This window comes from Carassius auratus, unplaced genomic scaffold, assembly GCF_003368295.1.
Source record: "Carassius auratus strain Wakin unplaced genomic scaffold, ASM336829v1 scaf_tig00215275, whole genome shotgun sequence".
NCBI lineage: Eukaryota > Metazoa > Chordata > Actinopteri > Cypriniformes > Cyprinidae > Carassius > Carassius auratus.
The window spans coordinates 37,981-55,952 of record NW_020528020.1 but is presented as its reverse complement, the minus strand read 5'-3'; the positions used below and the strand labels follow the sequence as shown (position 1 = coordinate 55,952).

Sequence of the window (17,972 nt, the reverse complement as noted above, 5' to 3'; positions counted from 1 at the left end):
AAGCAAGAAAAAAAATATTCTTTAAAAAAAATGGGTGATTTTGATGATGAAAAGAACATTCAAATGTAACATTCTCAACTGTTTTAAAGTGTTAGAATGAAACGTTTCACTAATGTTCACAAAACCGAGTAGAAGCGCTCTTTTATGATTAAAAACACTCTGAAATAATTCATAATTTGAATTGAAAGGGAATGTTGGGAAACATGTGTTTGTTAGCTGGGTCGATGCATCTGTTCAGATGGGTTCCTGTCATAATTCTGCACAGTAAACACAGCGGTCTGTGATCGTGGTGATGTTCACTGCTCCTGGGTTCTCTCGAGTCCTAGTGTCTGTGAAGAGAAGGATTGCAGGATTGACATACGAGCTGGTTTCTTTCAGGTAAGATGAAGAAAGCGTGTCACTTACGGCGTCACGCTGCAGCCGGATGCGTGCGCGGCGTTTCCGGTGTAGTCAATGTCACAGCGAACTACATTATTACTGAAGTCTGACTCTGGCACCTGGAAGCCTGGGTTCGCTGTAATCTGAAATAAAGCACATCAGACCCTTGAGAAGATCCTCAGAGCACCAGCAGCTCGTGTGGAGACCTCTCTGACCTTCAGCGTGTAGCGTCCCGGCTGGACGTCTGTGATATCGATCCACTGACAGTCGATGTCTGCGCTGTAGGTGTCGTAACATCCGGGACTCCAAACCCTGCGATCAGTGATGGGGAGTGGTTACATGTGATGGAGTCATGTGATTTACTGTACAACATGTGTCCCATGAGCACAGAAGCGTCATCAGTGTCACAGACGTATATTTATAGAAATAGACAACAATACATTGTATGAGTCACAATTATACATTTCTCTTTTATGACAAAAATCATTAGGATATTAAGTAAAGATCATGTTTCCGTGAAGATATTTTCACACAGATACTGATTTTAGAGATTTCTTTTATAAATCTAAAAAAAGATACACCATTGATTCAGATGCAGAATAGGACACAAGGTTTGAAATTATTAACAGTTGAAAACATTAGAAATTTAGAAAAGTGATCAAATGTTACATTACTTTTGAAAGTAACTGAAATAGTTACACTACTTGTTACATTTTAGACAGGGGTAACTTGTAATCTGTAACGAGTAACTAGTGATCGGAGAAAATCACACACACATGTTCTCAGTGGTGTGTGCTGCTGGAGGACGAGGGTGAGAGTGTGTCAGTGAGAGTGTGTGAGTCTGAGTGTGTGAGTGTGAGTGTGAGAGAGAGTGTGTCAGCGTGAGTGAGAGTGTGTGTTTGTGTGAGTGTGTTTGTGAGAGTGTGTGAGTGAGTGTGAATGTGTGAGAGTGTGTGTTTGTGTGAGAGTGTGTGAGTCTGGGTGTGGGAATGTGTGAGTGTGTGTGTGTATTTGTGAGGAGTGTGAGTTTGAGTGTTAGTGTGTGAGAGAGTGTGAGTGTGAAGGTGTGAGTGTGTTTGTGAGAGTGTGTGAATGTGTGAGAGTGTGCGTGTGTGTTTGTGTGAGTCTGAGTGTGTGAGAGTGTTTGAGTGAGTATGAATGTGTGAGAGTGTGTGTTTGTGAGAGTGTGTTTGAGAGTGTGTCAGTGTGAGAGTGTGTGTTTGTGAGAGTGTGTGAGTGTGTGTTTGTGAGAGTTTGAGAGTGTGTCAGTGTGAGAGTGTGTGTTTGTGAGAGTGTGTGAGTGTGTGTGTTTTGTGAGAGTGTGTGAGTTTGAGAGTGTGTGTGTTTGTGAGAGTGTGAGTTTGAGAGTGTGAGTGTGTGTTTGTGAGAGTGTGTGAGTTTGAGAGAGTGAGTGTGTGTGTGTGTGTGTGTGTGTCTGAGTGTGAGTGTGTGTTTGTGAGAGTGTGTGTTTGTGAGAGTGTGTGTTTGTGAGTGTGTGAGTTTGAGTGTGTGAGTGTGAGAGAGTGTGTTTGTGAGAGTGTGAGAGTGAGTGTGTGTGAGTGTGAGATTGAGAGTGTGTGAGTGTGAGTGTGTGTTTCTGAGAGTGTGTGAGTTTGAGTGTTAGTGTGTGAGAGAGTGTGTGAGTGTGAAGGTGTGAGTGTGAGAGTGTGTGAGTGTTTGTGAGAGAGTGTGTCAGTGTTAGAGTGTGTGTTTGTGAGAGTGTGTGAGTGTGTGTTTGTAAGAGTGTGAGTTTGAGAGTGTGAGTGTGTGTTTGTGAGAGTGTGAGTTGGGAGAGAGTGTGTGTGTCTGAGTGTGAGTGTGTGTGTTTGTGAGAGTGTGTGTTTGTGAGTATGTGAGTTTGAGAGTGTGAGTGTATTTGAGTGAGTGAGAGTGAGAGTGTGTGAGTGAGAGTGTGAGTGTAAGTGTGAGTGTGGTGTTTGTGAGAGTGTGAGTGAGAGAGTGTGTGAGTGTGAATGTGTGAGTTTGAGAGTGTGTGAGTGTGAGTGTGAGAGTGTGAGTGTGTGTTTGTGAGTATGTGAGTGTGAGCGTGGAGAGTGTGTGTGTGAGAGTGAGAGAGTGTGAGAGTGTGTGAGTGTGAATGTGTGAGTGTGAGAGTGTGTGAGTGAGAGTGTGAGTGTGTGTTTGTGAGTGTGTGAGTTTAAGAGTGTGTCAGTGTGAGAGTGTTTGAGTGTGTGTTTGTGAGAGTGTGTGAGTGTGAGAGTGAGTTTGAGATTGTGTCAGTGTGAGAGTGTGTGTTTGTGAGAGTGCGTGAGTTTGAGAGTGTGAGAGTGTGTGTTTGTGAGTATGTGAGTTTGAGAGTGTGAGTGTGTTTGAGTGTGAGCGTGAGAGTGTGTGAGTGTGTTTGTGAGAGTGTGAGTGTGTGAGTGAGAGAGTGTGAGAGTGAGAGTGTGTGAGTGTGAATGTGTGAGTGTGAGTGTGTGTTTGTGAGAGTGTGTAAGTGTGAGAGTGTGTGAGTGTGAGAGTGTGTGAGTTTGAGATTGTGTCAGTGTGAGAGTGTGTGTTTGTGTGAGTGTGTGTGTGAGTGTGTGTTTGTGAGAGTGTGAGAGTTTGTGAGTGTGAGAGTGTGTGAGTGTGAGAGAGTGTGAGTGTGTGTTTGTGAGAGTGTGTGAGTGTGTGTTTGTGAGAGTGTGTGTGTGAGTGTGAGAGTGTGTCAGTGTGAGAGTGTGTGTTTGTGTGAGTGTGTGAGAGTGTGTGTGTTTGTGAGAGTGTGAGAGTGTGTGAGTGTGAGAGAGTGTGAGTGTGTGTTTGTGAGAGTGTGTGATTGTGAGAGTGTGTGAGTGTGAGTGTGAGAGTGTGTGAGTGTGTGTTTGTGAGAGTGTGTGAGTGTGTGTTTGTGAGAGTGTGAGAGTGTGTGAGTGTGTGTTTGTGAGAGTGTGTGAGTGTGTGAAGCACTGTATCTCTGTGTAATCACCTGTGTGTGAGAGGTGCATGCGAAGCGGCGGTAGTATCCGGGGTCACAGGACGTGTCCTCCAGACAGAAGCTGGCTTTATGACCCTCGGCGACGCGCTGCTGTGTGCTGGAGTCCAGCAGGTCGTAATGACAGAACTCATTCATGCTGTGATAGTGACTGAGCACAACACAACATCATCAGCACACACACACACACACCGACTTCCACACTCCCTGCAAACCATCATCACATTCACTGCAAAACAATCATTCTCTTAGTGTTACAAGAAAAAACATCTGCCAGTGGGGTAAGAAAAATGATCTTGTTTAGCCTTTGAATTAAGTTTTTTTTCTTGCCCCATTGGCAGATATTTTTGATTGTTTCAAGGAAAAACTAATTATAATTTTTTTAGAAAACAAGACTTAATATCTTAAATCATGTTACTTGTACATTAAATGCATCTTGATTCAAGAATGTTGAGATATTTCTACTAGAACACCAGACACACACACTGAGGAAGAGAAGGATGTTTGAAGTGTGCTTCCACTGTAACCTGATGTTTGTTGTTTATTAACATATTTTATACAGTTTCTATCAAACCAAATGTATTATTTGTCTCTGCTTTATTTAATCAAAAAATACAGTAAAAATAGTTAAATATTAGAATTACATTATTGTAAGCAATCATTTTGCTGTGCAAAATTTTATTTGTGTTTCTGTAGAAGTCTCTTTTTTAGCAAAAATACAGTAAAAAATGTGAAATATTATTCTTATGTATAACATCTGTTTTCTGTGTGAATCTGTGTTAAAGTGTAATGTATTTCTGTGATGCTCCGCTGTATTTTCAGCATCATTCCTCCAGTCTTCAGTGTCACATGATCTTCAGAAATCAGAATATTTTTTGCATCTTCGATGAATAATGCATGCATTTCTTTTTAAAACTCAAAATATTTCAAACATTTGACTTTGCATCACAATATAAATAATTAATCGTAAAAGCATCATCATCATTAGCAGTTACTCGTGACATGTATGTGTTTCTCCTCACTTGTGACAGCTGTGCCATTCCCAGGCGTATCTCGGTCTGCTGGGAAGAAAGTCTGCGGTTCCTTGGTTCTTCACGCGCTGCGGGAACCTCAGCAGAACCCTGGTGTCGTAATCTCGTGCGTTTGCAGCAGAACTGAGGAACACAGAGGAGATTCACAGGTTTCTGAAATCAGGGGACAGGCTCAGCAGAGAAACCTCTAATCAAGGAACAGTTCTGGCTCCTGGCTCTAAAGCTCCTGGTGCTGATTACAGGTTCTTCAGATCAGGTTCTTTACAGCACCAGAGCACTGATGCTTCTCTGAAGAACTGGAGCATTTCTCCTGTGACTTCAGGATGCAGTGAAGCTCCTGCTGCTTTAAGTTCCCACAACATTCACCTTCTCTCAATGATTATGCAAACAGTAGGACAAAACATGATTTTTATAATATTGTTAATATTTGATACATGTTCTTGAAAGGTTGCAGATGCGTGATCAGAAGGTGAGCAGCACCTGGCCAGGCAGTTCTCCTCGGCCGCGCACCGGAGGCTGTACATGGGCACTCTCTGGACATACGTGGACACCTGGATCATGTAGGGGTCCACCACCAGATCCGGCAGACCTGTGCACATTCACCAGAGAGCAGCGATTCGGTGTTGGGAATTACAGAAACAAATCTAACTGTAATCAGTTACTGAGAACAGAAATGTGCAATTAACAAAACGTTACATCTGAATGATTTCACAAATGCACACATAGATTTAAATGATTTCTTTCATAAATCGCTTTGAAATATGAGATACTAATGTTTCCGGAGTTTAGGGATTGATTTGTTTCCTATTTTGGGCTTATTATGGGCTTTTTTTAAATTTAAGATGAACTGTTTTTTTCCAAAATGTTGAATTGTTAAAATGTTCCAAATATGTTTCCTGAGCTCAAAGATTTCATTTCAAAGTTATTAAAATATCTCGAGGTTTTAAATCTGTATTTTAACCTCAAATCAATCTCAGAATCCGAATCCAGTTATTAGAATCGGTGCAGGTGTTCTCCTCACCGTTCTGGAAGTATCTGGTTCCGTGTCCGGGGTGTCTCGGTGTGCTCCTCGATCTGGGTCTGTACGAGTCGTAGTGGTTGTAGTATGGGTCATAGGGACTGTTCCTGACGGACTTGTAGGGGTCGTAGGGGTCATCGGACACCATCCCGTTACTGGAGCTCGTGCTGGTGTTCCGCCGGGCTGTGATCACGGTCACCGGGGCTCTTCGTCCCGGTGTCACGTGCTGAGACCCGGAGCTCACCGAGCGCCCCCTATTCATCCATCGCGGCCGCGCTCTCGAGCCCGGGTGACGCTGAGAGAACACCGGCAGAACCCGAGCGGAAACACACAGAAACAGCAGAACGACACCGAACCCGGTCCGAGCCATAATCCGCGCAACCGGAGAGAAAACGCGCCTCGAGCTCCTGGAGCGCACTTGAGGATGCGCTGAAGATGAGGAGGATGATGAAGATGAGGAGGAGCTTTACAGCTTCTGGATCCGTTTCAGAGTTACACAAGTGACATAAAACCGCGTGATACGTGACTCAGGACCACAAACCGGTCAGTGCTGTTTTTATTTTTTTATTGAGATTTAAACATCATCTGAGATCTGAATAAATGCGTTTTAGGTATTATTTGAAAATCTGGAATCTGAGGGAGCAAAAAAATCTAAATATTAAGAAAATCATCTTTTAAAGTTCTTAGCAATGCATATTAATCAAATGTGAAGTTTTGATATATTTACGGTAGGAAGTTCAGTAAATATCTTCATGGAACATGATCTTTACTGAATATCCTAATGATTTTTGTCATAAAAGAGAAATGTATAATTGTGACTCATACAATGCTTCTGTGCTGCAGGGACACATATTTCATGCCTTCCTTCATAATTCAAGGAATTTCAGCCAGTCAACTCACCTTAATTTATAGAGCGCTTTTAATAATATAGATTGTGTCAAAAGCAGCTTTACAGTGATAAAATGGGAAAAAGTGTGTATAATGCAACAATTGAAACAATAATGCAAAAGTAGCCCAAAATGTGCTCATCCTCAGTTCATCAGAGATCAGGATGAGTTTGTTTCTTCATCAGGTTTGTAGAAATGTATCACTGCATCAGCGTCTCATCAATGGATGCTCTGCAGTGAATGGGTGCCGTCAAAATGAGAGTTGCAAGAAAAAATTGCAAGAAAAAATGTGTAGCAAAAAAACTGATTTCCATAAGAGTAATTTGCCTTGTGCTGCATTTACAAAGTATTTCTCTAAAATATTCTCTAACACTGAATCAGTGAATGGGTGATTGACACAGGAAGTGCTGGAGCTGCTGTTTTTAATAGAAGGAGAAAAGCTCAGTAGCTGCAGTGAAACTGTAGTAACACTGTGGTGTTTCAGAACAGAATGTGACGTGTGTTTGTCATCTTCTCTCTCTCTCTTAAATGAAGTTGTGTAATTCTGGGTTTGGCTGCTGGATTCGAGGCTGATGTTCTTGAGGTGACAGAAGCTCTTTACCTCAACAACACAGAAAGAAACACAACAGCAGCATGAAATTGGAGCGGTTTAGATTAACGTGCGTCCATCTGTGTGTTAAAGTGTGATGAGGCCGTGTGAGGATGACCTCTGCTCACTAAACTCAAATAAAACCCTCGTCTCACGTGGCTTTATCAATCAATCAATCACCTTTATTTATATAGTGCTTTAAACAAAATACATTGCGCCAAAGCACTGAACAACATTCATTTGGAAAACAGTGTCTCAATAATGCAAAATGATAGTTAAAGGCAGTTCATCATTGAATTCATTGATGTCATCTCTGTTCAGTTGAAATAGTGTCTGTTTTAATTTGCAATCAAGTCAACGATATCGCTGTAGATGAAGTGACCCCAACTAAGCAAGCCAGAGGCGACAGCGGCAAGGAGCTCGTTTAACATCAGTTACACTCACATCAGCATCCACATGTGCACGGAAAGAGCTCTTAAAGTCTGACAAACGGCTAATCAGAGCAAATTAGACCAATCTGCTTTTCTTGGATCTAATTTAAAATAGTTCTGACCAGTCTTTAGGAAAACAATTAATAGACTAGTCTAAATAGTTTATGCCATTCAATCAATAATGTGTTTAATGAATTCAGTTCAGTCCATTATTTCATAACGGACGAGTTTATATAACTACAGAACACAGAACAAAAAATAAAAAAACGGAATTGTAGCGTTTTATCGTGCAACTCTGAAGTTAGAGAATTTTGAGATTAAAAGTTGCAATTACCTTTTTTATTTTCTATTCTGTTCTAATATCTTTTTAGATAATAGCCTAAACTGTGAAATAAAAAATTGCACTTAAAAAAAAAATAAAATCTGTGCTAAAATGTTGCAATGACAAAATATTGCACTATATTAAAAGTTCAAATGTTACAAATAAGATACAGTACTGATGTAATACAGGTAGCTCTAATATAACAATTTGATCTCATATGTTGCAATAAAGTAACAATTTTGAAATATGTCAGTTGTATTGTTTTGTATTTTATCTTAGCTAAGAAGTGTTGTACCAGGGTTTTTCTGCATAATAGTAACCACATAATAGTAAAAAAGATTCCTGCAGAAATATGTGAATTAAATATAAACATTATCGCACACGTCACAATTGTGACCAACCAAGAAACACAGTTTGACACAATTTTCCCCCCAAAATACAAAAAATAGCCATTGATTGGATCAAAGGGTTACTAGTGACACATCATTTGGATATTTTCATGTCTGGGAAAAATTTGGGATTAAATGGGTTTAATATCCATGTTGATAATGAAAAAGATGCATTGGGATCAGCATAGACATTCTGAACTCTATGGACTCTCTCTTTTCTAGCACTTTAAATACAGTTGCGTCCTAGGTCCCCTTCTATTTTCAATATACATGTTGCCCCTTGGTAATATTATTAGAAAATACGGAATTAGCTTCCACTGTTATGCTGATGATACTCAGCTATATATCTCAACGAGACCAGATGAAACTTCCCAATTATCTAAGCTAACAGAGTGTGTTAAAAATGTAAAAGATTGGATGACACACAATTTTCTCCAGTTAAATTCGGATAAGACAGAGATATTATTGGACCAAAAAACACTACACAGAATCTTGTAGATTACAATCTGCAACTAGACGGATGTACTGTTACTTCCTCTACAGTCAGAAATCTGGGTGTTATATTAGACAGCAATTTGTCTTTTGAAAATCATATTTCCCATGTTACAAAAACTGCATTCTTCCATCTTAGAAACATTGCCAAGCTACGAAACATGTTATCTGTTTCTGATGCAGAAAAGCTAGTTCATGCATTCATGACCTCTAGACTGGACTATTGTAATGCACTTCTAGGTGGTTGTCCTGCTTCTTCAATAAACAAGCTACAGGTAGAACAAAATACAGCAGCTAGAGTCCTTACCAGGTCAAGAAAATATGATCATATTACCCCAATTTTACAGTCTCTGCACTGGCTACCTATTAAGTTCCGTATCAGTTACAAATTATCATTACTTACCTATAAGGCCCTAAATGGTTTAGCTCCTGCGTACCTAACTAGCCTTCTACCACGCTACAACCCATCACGCTCCCTAAGGTCACAAAACCCTGGACTTTTGGTAGTTCCTAGGATAGCAAAGTCCACTAAAGGAGGTAGAGCTTTCTCACATTTGGCTCCCAAACTCTGGAATAGCCTTCCTGATAATGTTCGGGGTTCAGACACACTCTCTCTGTTTAAATCTAGATTAAAAAAACATCTCTTTCGCCAAGCATTCGAATAATGTATCTTTTTAATTGTGAGTGTAGTTGCATCTGTTCAAAGGTGCATTTTTATTCATTAACTTGGGTTAAACTAATTTTACTTTGTTGGATCAGCAGCTATGCTAATGATGTCTCTGGGCCCTATTTTAACGATCTGAAACGCAAGTGTCAAAGCGCGAAGCGCAAGTAAGTTTGTGGGCGGGTCTCGGCGCTGTTGCTATTTTCCCGGCGGGATAAATGGCTCTTGCGCCCGGCGCAAATCTAAAATGGGTTGGTCTGAAGTAGCTTCATTATTCATAGGTGTGGTTTGGGCGTAACGTGAAATAAACCAATCAGAGCGTCATCCAACATTCCCTTTAAAAGCAGGTGCGCAAGTTCCATTATGGATTGCTATTATTATGGCGTATTTACCAGGCGCACGCCAGGAGCGGTTCACAGCCGAGGAGACTGATGTTCTTATAAGAGCAGTGAAAGACAGAGAAGTTGTGTTGTATGGGGATGGGAGAAACCCACCCAAAATAGCGTCGGTTAAACAGGCGTGGGAGGAAATAGCCACAATTTGTCCGATGTCCTTATATACACATGTCTTGCCACTATTTGGCCAACAGGTCTGATCCTTAATTAGCCTATTAAAATTAGCCTGAATAATTTGTAAGCTAGATTTATGCCTATTTTTTCACATCTTCGTGGCACACCACAATGATTTCCGTCATCTCACGTGTTAATATTTTTTAGTGTAACAATTTATGATTTGCAACTGTTGCATCTGTGTAGATTACAAGAGCAAAGTGTATGCGCGTTGTGCACGCTATACATTATGGTCAAGCATGCGCCCTTAAAATAGCATAATGAACAACGCGCAACGCGCCACTGACTTTAGACTAGGTTTTTTCTGGTCAGTGGCGCAATTGTTTAATGTAACAGCAAAATAGCACCAGGGATCGTTTGCGCCGGAACACGCCTCCTTTTTTGCGCTGAACCGCCCAGGGAGCGCAAGTTCATTCACTAGTTTAGCGACGTGCTTCTGTGGAGGGAAAAGCGCGCTTTGCGCGGGTGCAAAATAGGAATGACACATGCGTCGGTGTACAAAGTCAATTGCGCTGGGTGCAAGATAGGGCCCTCTATGTGTTTCTCTGTTTCTGCTGGATCTTCATCCCGTGGTAACTAGGATTTACACAAGCTCCAGTCTGGATCCAGAACACCTGAGAAGAGATGATGCTGACCCTCAGAGGACCCCAGATGATGCTACCTTGAATCAACAAACAGAACTAACAATTATTGCTAAATGTGTCACTGAATCATATAATAACTTAATTAATAATATTGATAGTACATCGTCTAGCTGACTACGTCTTATATTATTATTATTATTTTTATTTTTTCTAAAATCCTGTCAAATGTGCACAAACTACTAGCTACTACTAAATATTGTAGAAACATAATTTTCTGTAAAGTTGCTTTGTAACGATTTATTTTGTAAAAAGCGCTATACAAATAAACTTGAATTGAATTGAAAAAAGTTGCTCCTTTATGCTTAAGGAAGGTTAAGGAAAACAGTTTGACACCATGGTATAATGAGCATACTCACACCCTAAAGAGAGCAGCCCGAAAAATGGAGCGCAGCTGGAGGAAAACAAAACTAGAGGTATTTCGTATTGCTTGGCGGGAAAGTAACCTATCCTACAGAAACGCATTAAAAACTGCTAGATCTGATTACTTTTTGGTGGAAACAGATGATTCTTCTGCACAATCTGACTTTGCTGCAGTCTGGAATTGAACTACTGGTTTTCGTCTGGTCAGAGGAGAACTGACCCCCAACTGAGCCTGGTTTCTCCCAAGGTTTTTTCTCCATTCTGTCACCGATGGAGTTTCGGTTCCTTGTTGCTGTCGCCTCTGGCTTGCTTAGTTGGGGTCACTTCATCTACAGCGATATCATTGACTTGATTGCAAATAAATGCACAGACACTATTTCAACTGAACAGAGATGACATCACTGAATTCAATGATGAACTGCCTTTAACTATCATTTTGCATTATTGAGACACTGTTTTCCAAATGAATGTTGTTCAGTGCTTTGACGCACAAGTAAAATGATTTAAGGTATTAAGTCATGTTTTCTAAAAAAAAGTGAAAAAATAAAACACAATTATGTTCATTTGTTAACAAGCAAAAATATCTGTCAATGGGGTAAAAATAATCATAATTCAAAAGCTAAACAAGATATTTTTTCTTGCCCCATAGGCAGATATTTCTTTCTTTCTTTCTTATACAAAAAACAAAACATATCTCAAGTCATTTTACTTGTAGAGTGAATTCATCTTGATTAAAGAATTTGTAGATATTTATACTAGAAAACAAGACACAAACACTAACACAACAACAAACACAAACACTAAGAAAACTTTTTTGTTGCAGTGTACGATGTTATTTGTTCTTTGATGAACATTCTATTAATCGTTTTTGTTACAATTTGAGTTCTAACCAAACCAAGAAAACTTGTCATTTCAACAGTCTTAGATTATTAAAAACAAACATTCAATTAATTTTATATTTTGAGTGAAAATAAAGTTAATAGAACACTGTAAGAAACATGTTGTAACCTTTAAATAATGTTATAATACCACTAAAGAAAACTAGACATCTCGACACAATGCTTTCATAAAGTAAGGGTTAGTTAGGGCTAAGCTGCTGATTTCATGGCTCTCCATGCGACGTGGCAGTGAACGTGATCCCTACAGAGAGAGTTTTCTGATCATCGAACACAACGAGAATCTCTGCTGCACAATTCATAAAGACACTGAGATCTCAGAGATGGCAGAAGCTCATTCCAGCGGTCACCGCTGCTTCATGATCACTGTCATCAGGATTCAGTGAGAACAAAGACAGGTTTGGCTTCAGGACACACAGGCCATAAATCAACACGGGAAGGATAAACATCACGAGAGAGCCAGGGTCAAGGGCAAATAAAGCGGACTGACATGACATCATGAAAATATAATAAATAATACTGTATAAATAATGTATTCAGGTAACAGCAGCAGGCTGAAGGATGGACAGATTTTATTTCTAACTAATGATCAGCTGGAAGTGTGTGAGCAGAGCTGTCACTCATTCACACACAGCCAATCAGAAATGAGTTCATTTGCATAGATGATTTAAAGAGACAGCTCCGAAAAAAACAACAACAAAAAAAAAGTCCTGTTTAGTGGATTGGAAACCGTATGTGAAACACTTATGAAACACAAAATCTAACATTAGTGGATCTGAGGGGAAAAATACAGCCATGGTAATAAAAATACAATAAAGCGAGCCTTCAAATCAGTGTTTCTCAAGAAGATCATCAAGACGACTTTAATAATCATTTCAAATCATTTATAACAGGGCAAATCAAACCAAAAATAAAATAATAATAATAAAATGAAAAATCAAGATATTTCTTATTTTGATTACAAAAAGTTCCAATTCCGTTCCAAAAACAGGCAGAAGTGCCAGATTTGCTAAATGAAAAATCTAGGAAGAAACAAGGAAATGAATCAAATCTTTAATATAAAGACATGAGCATTTTTAAAACTAACAAACACAGATTTGATAGTTTCTAGTATAAATGATATATTCTCTGGAAAAAGCCCGAGGTGGCGTCGAATCTTGACTTTAAATGATAAACACTTTGTGACCTCGGCTCAGCGTCACAGAATCAGCTCTTCAATCTTCATCTCTTCTCATCTGTTTCCTCAAGCACACATCATACACAAACACTCTCCAGCTGACAGTACAAGCATGCTTCCTCACCGTCTTCATCACCGTCTTCATCACCGTCTTCATCACTGTCTTCATCACAGTCTTCATCACTGTCTTCATCACAGTCTTCATCACAGTCTTCATCACCGTCTTCATCACAGTCTTCATCACTGTCTTCATCACTCCACTAATGAGAGCAGGTCTCCCCCTGCTGTCCGCTCTCAGCATTTCTTCTCTCCGCTCACAATAAAGACAGACTCCAAGCTTATAATCAGTACTTTTAATCATATATACTGTGTGACATCTTTAAAATCATCTTAGAAAATATCAAAAATATGCTTCTTGTATTTACAAAAACCGAGGAGGTCCTTTACAAAGTTCTGGTTCTCTGAATTTGCGGAGGATTGTTAGTCGTTTTTGGTTTCTGTTCTTTAAAGGGTGACGTGATCAGATGCTCCAGATCTCTGTCGAGATGAGATGAAGATGAGCGGCGCATGAGAGACCTGCAGGGAACAGAGAGAGCATCATCATCACAGACAGAAGAAGAAGAAGATCGTCCTCAGTTTGAGAAGTGTTTCCTCCTGATTCTGAAAGCTCTTCCCCTCCTGTGTTCCTCCGGCTTCTCCTCTCCAAACGAAAGGCCTGTCTCTCTATCAGACGGTGGTGCTGGTGGACTTGCGTAGAATGGTCTTGTGTGGCTTCTGCGAGGGGAAGGCGATGCTGGCGATCTCGGGGCTCTGATGGACAGGACTGTGTCTGGCGTCGATCAGCTCGGTGTGTAAGTGCAGATCTGTGCTGTTGCTGTCACAGTCCGGGCAGTAGCCGTGATACTGCACCTTCTCGCTGAAGCGCACGCGCTCTCTCGTGCTCTGAGGACAGCCCGATGTCTTTGGGTCTCCGTTCTGCATCAGCGAGATGTCCTGGGCTCTGTGTGTGGGTCTCTTCAGGACGGCTGGAGGTCTGAAGAGCGTCTCCTCGGGGTAGATCTTGACGCTGGAGGCCGTGGTGGTGCTGCTGGAGCTGCTGTTGAGCGTGTCTGTCTTTGAGCCGTCTGTCAGATCCTCCTCCAGACGGAGGTCAGACGTCAGGCAGTCGATCTCCTCCACCACCTGAGAAGCAGACGAGACACCGACGTGAGAACGGTGAACAGAACACAGAACACTAGTATTATCAGCAGCTAGTTTTTCTTCCCCTTAGATCTGCAAACAGGGGAACATTTCAGTGTATCATTTTGCAGTCATTATCAGAGTGTTACTTTTGAATGTTCTCTGAACTTCCTGAAACAAGTAACGTTTAAAAACGTTAGAAGGATGTGTAACATTGATACATTCTGAGAACATCCAAAGTTTTTTTTTTTTTTAAACAATGTTGTGACCACGCCTCCTGACTCATGAAATGTATAAATGACTTGTGTCAGGAGTACGTGTTTAATATTAAAATTAGTTCATACTGAAGGAATGAGTGACAGCTGTCAATCACACGAGCGTCGGAGAAGAGTCGAATCTTTGAATCTGACTCACACGAATGAAGCCCACAGGTCTGTGATGATGAGGATGAGGATGATGAGCATCAGAGAGTTAATGTCATGTGTACTTGAGGCCTCGATGGTCATGATCTTCATCATCATCCTCATCATCATTATAACGCTCGCGCGCACGCACCTCTTTGAGCTCCTTCGCCACATCCTTCAGGTCTCCCAGGATGTGCTCGAGATCCTTCACGATGCTCCTGATCTGACGCTTGACCTGCGCTTTACTGACGCCTCCGTCCTCCGCCGCCGCGCTCACGGACATCCTCCGCCGCGGAGCGCGTCACGGCCGAGCGGCGCGTCTGCTCGTGAACATCACGCATGTTGACGCTCGCATGTTTCCCTCAGACGCAGAATAATCTCGAGCCAGACGCGCATGCGCACTGCCTACAGGAACCCTGAAGACACGGAGACCTCGTGAATCCTGACACGAGAACAAAACATATCAGAAATCATCCGTTGATGAGCAGAGATCGCGCGGAGATGATATAAAAGAAGAACTTCAGAATAAATAGCATTTTAAAATAGCTACTCGTAGTAACACTACAGTAACGTCTTTATGGATATTAATTATTCCATAATAAAATGTCCTTTCTTAAACAGCCTACTACTTATTCACACAGAGATCATTCACAACATATATTTATTTGAAGTACCTCTTTAAAATAAATATGATAATTTTGGAGTATCACATTTGTATGTTCATGTAGGTAAACAAATAAAAATAAAAAATCAGTGGCCTACGTGTTTTTTATTTTATTCATTATACAATAACATTTTGTATTTAATTTGATTTAATTCATTATTAGCCAAGCTTTCGATTAAACCCATAGACTATCATTTCCTTAGTTTGGGAAACTTTGACGTGATATAATTATGTTTAATGCACTTCATGTTTTTTATGAGAACAAATGGAATATAATTCCTTACTCTTTGTATTTTAATATAAATATGGTACAAGATTATCTTATTTACAAACTGCAGCGATTTAATTAGGCTGCATTTTTTTTATTTTGTGTAATATATCAAATGTAAAATTTCATTATTATCTTACAGAACAAAATTATACTCATTTCAGTAAAAAACAGGTAAACACAAGATTCTTTGGCAGCCAATCAGAAACGTTCTTTGCCTGTCAGTGAGGATTTCTGACATCGGATTGGCTGAGGTAGATTTGGAGGGCGGGGCTTTAAAAGAGAAACGGTGTTTACTCAAGGGGCAAGGAACTCGACCGGAAGTTGAAGTCGGGTGGGGGCTGCCATCTTTTAGCAGAACTTCACTTGCGTTAGCATTCCCATTGACTCCCATTCATTTTGGCGTCACTTTGACAGCGAATAACTTTACATCTGAGGCGTTTAAAGACTCTGTTTGTCCATTATTTATTTCTAAAGATACACGACAATGTATAAAGTGCTCCATTACCTTCTATGTTACATTATGGCCCCGTATAAACAGTTTTTGTAAAAAATAGGCTAACGATTGCGTCATAACCACTCGACTCTCTGTCGCATTACCGTACAGACAGGAGGAGAAGCTCGCAGGCAATTAACTTAATATGGCGTACTGGTGTTACATTTTAAAATACTATACAAAATAATTAATCAGTATACTTACTCCTGCTCACTCACGACAAAGAACTCCCCGCTCAAGCTCGCCGTCTCTGCAAGATTAACGATGGCAGTTTGCACGCACAGCTACTAGAAGATTTACATCTGCCAGACAGGTTGCTGACGTCGTCAAGCTTCGTTTGAGTCTGCGTGTCAGAAACAGAAGTGCTAAAAAACGCTAAAACTGGGCTTCATTTGTCCATTTCTTTTACTGTCTATGTGTTTACTCCCGCAATTTACATTACATTACAAAAGAATTATAAAATACAATTATAATATAAGAACAAAACGAAAAGAGTTAAAACCTTCAAATATACAGTTTTAAGTCAAATTATACTAAATCTGTACAGTCAGCACTTTAGGGTGGTTCTAGGGTGAGTGGAGATCCGGGGCTTAGCCCAGAAAATCCATGTATGTGACTTTTTATTTTAATAAATCAGAAAGATTTACCTTGTTTAAAATATACAAAAACAATAAAACAAAAACAAATGTAAAACATTTTATTTAAAGTGTTGAGGAAAATACATTTGCTTTATGCAAACAAAAATTAAGAATTGCAAAACAAATGAAACAGCGCGAAAGCAATGATTTTGCAATACATATTTTCCATCGTCATATCTATTAATTTATTTGCAACGCTGCTTTTATTTTGAGTGTCAGTCTAGTTTGAGCTTGTGATACCATTTTCCCTTTGCGCTTGACGTTTCTGCACGTCTCTCTTTGTGGCACTGTTTTGACGTGGGGGCGGAGTCAATGGACGGTGGCGTGTACAACCACTGTGTGTGTACAACACGCACCGGCGGCGCCAGGGGGGGTCTTTGGGGTCTCAAGACCCTGCCAAAAAATGCCTTGACCCCGCATTTGACCCCCCAGCCTCTTCCTGATTAAAAAAATATATATTCGGGATAAAGATCCAAAAGTGTTTCTCTTCAAACTAAGCAGAACAATAATAAATAATAATTATTTCGAAATTTATTCATACACTTAACCGAGAACCGTTTCTGTCGGACGTGTCCGATTCGAGAACCGATGAGCTGATGATAACTGCGCATGCGTGATTCAGTGTGAAGCAGACTGACACAGAGCGCATCTGAACCGAACTGATTCTTTTGGTGATTGATTCTGAACTGATTCTGTGCTAATGTTATAAGCGCTGGTAAACCGAAGGCTTGAATGAAGGACAATCATCTTCAATGACGGCATTACATCGAGCGCAAAAGAACCGGTGAACCATTTTTTCAACTGGTTTATTTGATCGAATTGTCCGAAAGAACCGATTCACTTGAGCACCTGCTCCTTTGCCCCTTAAGTGCCCTTTTGTCAAAAGCAAAATTTCCTCGAATTTTTTTTGTAATAACATAAACTTTTGTGAATGCCTGCCCATGCCCAATCATAATATTATTACAATTTATTAATAATAATTTAGCCATAAATAAAATGACCAACATGATGACAGTTCACCTGACAATGACCTCATCCAACCGGGAAGATTCCTCATGCTGCACGCGCATTTTTTAATTGCTAGAGGATATTTTCAACATCGTGGCAGCTGGTAAGTGATGTTTCATTCTCAGCGAAGTGATTTTGATGTTTATTTACTTATTATTATTTTACAAGAAGGATGTGTGAGAACATGCAGATATGTTGTTTATATTGCTGTGTGTAGCCTGTAGTGTAGAAGTAGAAGCGTGCTGTTTGAGGGAGAAAAGCTTCACAGGCATCGAGGGGTCTGGTCTTTTTTATGTTATTTGAATAAACTTTTATTATATTACAGTACTTATTTATTATTAACATGTAAAAATAATTATCACAACACTGGTAAGGCTTATTCAGATTTTCTCATTCTCTGAATTATCATTATAAAAATAAAAACAATTCAGAAGTGAATTAAAACATAAGTATAATTTAAATGTGATGCAAATATTTTTTCTACAATAGCAACAGTGTTTACAACAGCAAGACCACTTTAGCCTGTAAAT

General features: G+C 40.1%; 2 protein-coding genes across 2 annotated transcripts; both read right to left on the bottom strand.

The window, feature by feature from the left end:
* Window positions 1-401: 401 nt before the first annotated feature.
* Window positions 402-5,840, bottom strand: LOC113094196 (protein-lysine 6-oxidase-like). The gene is made up of 6 exons (XM_026259898.1): window positions 5,369-5,840; window positions 4,828-4,936; window positions 4,339-4,470; window positions 3,306-3,467; window positions 594-684; window positions 402-521 (listed from the first exon to the last, which is right to left on the bottom strand). Exons 1-6 carry the CDS (start codon window positions 5,733-5,735, stop codon window positions 402-404), a joined length of 981 nt encoding a protein of 326 aa, XP_026115683.1. The 5' UTR covers window positions 5,736-5,840.
* A 6,773-nt stretch (window positions 5,841-12,613) lies between these two features.
* Window positions 12,614-14,866, bottom strand: LOC113094197 (protein Largen-like). The gene is made up of 2 exons (XM_026259899.1): window positions 14,520-14,866; window positions 12,614-13,967 (listed from the first exon to the last, which is right to left on the bottom strand). Exons 1-2 carry the CDS (start codon window positions 14,649-14,651, stop codon window positions 13,512-13,514), a joined length of 588 nt encoding a protein of 195 aa, XP_026115684.1. The 5' UTR covers window positions 14,652-14,866; the 3' UTR covers window positions 12,614-13,511.
* Between the last annotated feature and the right edge of the window lie 3,106 nt (window positions 14,867-17,972).

What these genes read in the sequence shown, in the direction of transcription:
- LOC113094196 (XM_026259898.1), bottom strand. Translation starts at nt 5,735, where the DNA reads ATGGCTCGGACCGGGTTCGGTGTCGTTCTGCTGTTTCTGTGTGTTTCC. An exon ending in GAATGGCACAGCTGTCACAA is followed by an intron (nt 3,468 to 4,338) that starts GTGAGGAGAAAC and finishes TGTTGTGCTCAG; the next exon opens with TCACTATCACAGCATGAATG. An exon ending in ACCTCTCACACACAGGTGAT is followed by an intron (nt 685 to 3,305) that starts TACACAGAGATA and finishes TCGCAGGGTTTG; the next exon opens with GAGTCCCGGATGTTACGACA.
- LOC113094197 (XM_026259899.1), bottom strand. Translation starts at nt 14,651, where the DNA reads ATGTCCGTGAGCGCGGCGGCGGAGGACGGAGGCGTCAGTAAAGCGCAG. An exon ending in TGGCGAAGGAGCTCAAAGAG is followed by an intron (nt 13,968 to 14,519) that starts GTGCGTGCGCGC and finishes TCTGCTTCTCAG; the next exon opens with GTGGTGGAGGAGATCGACTG.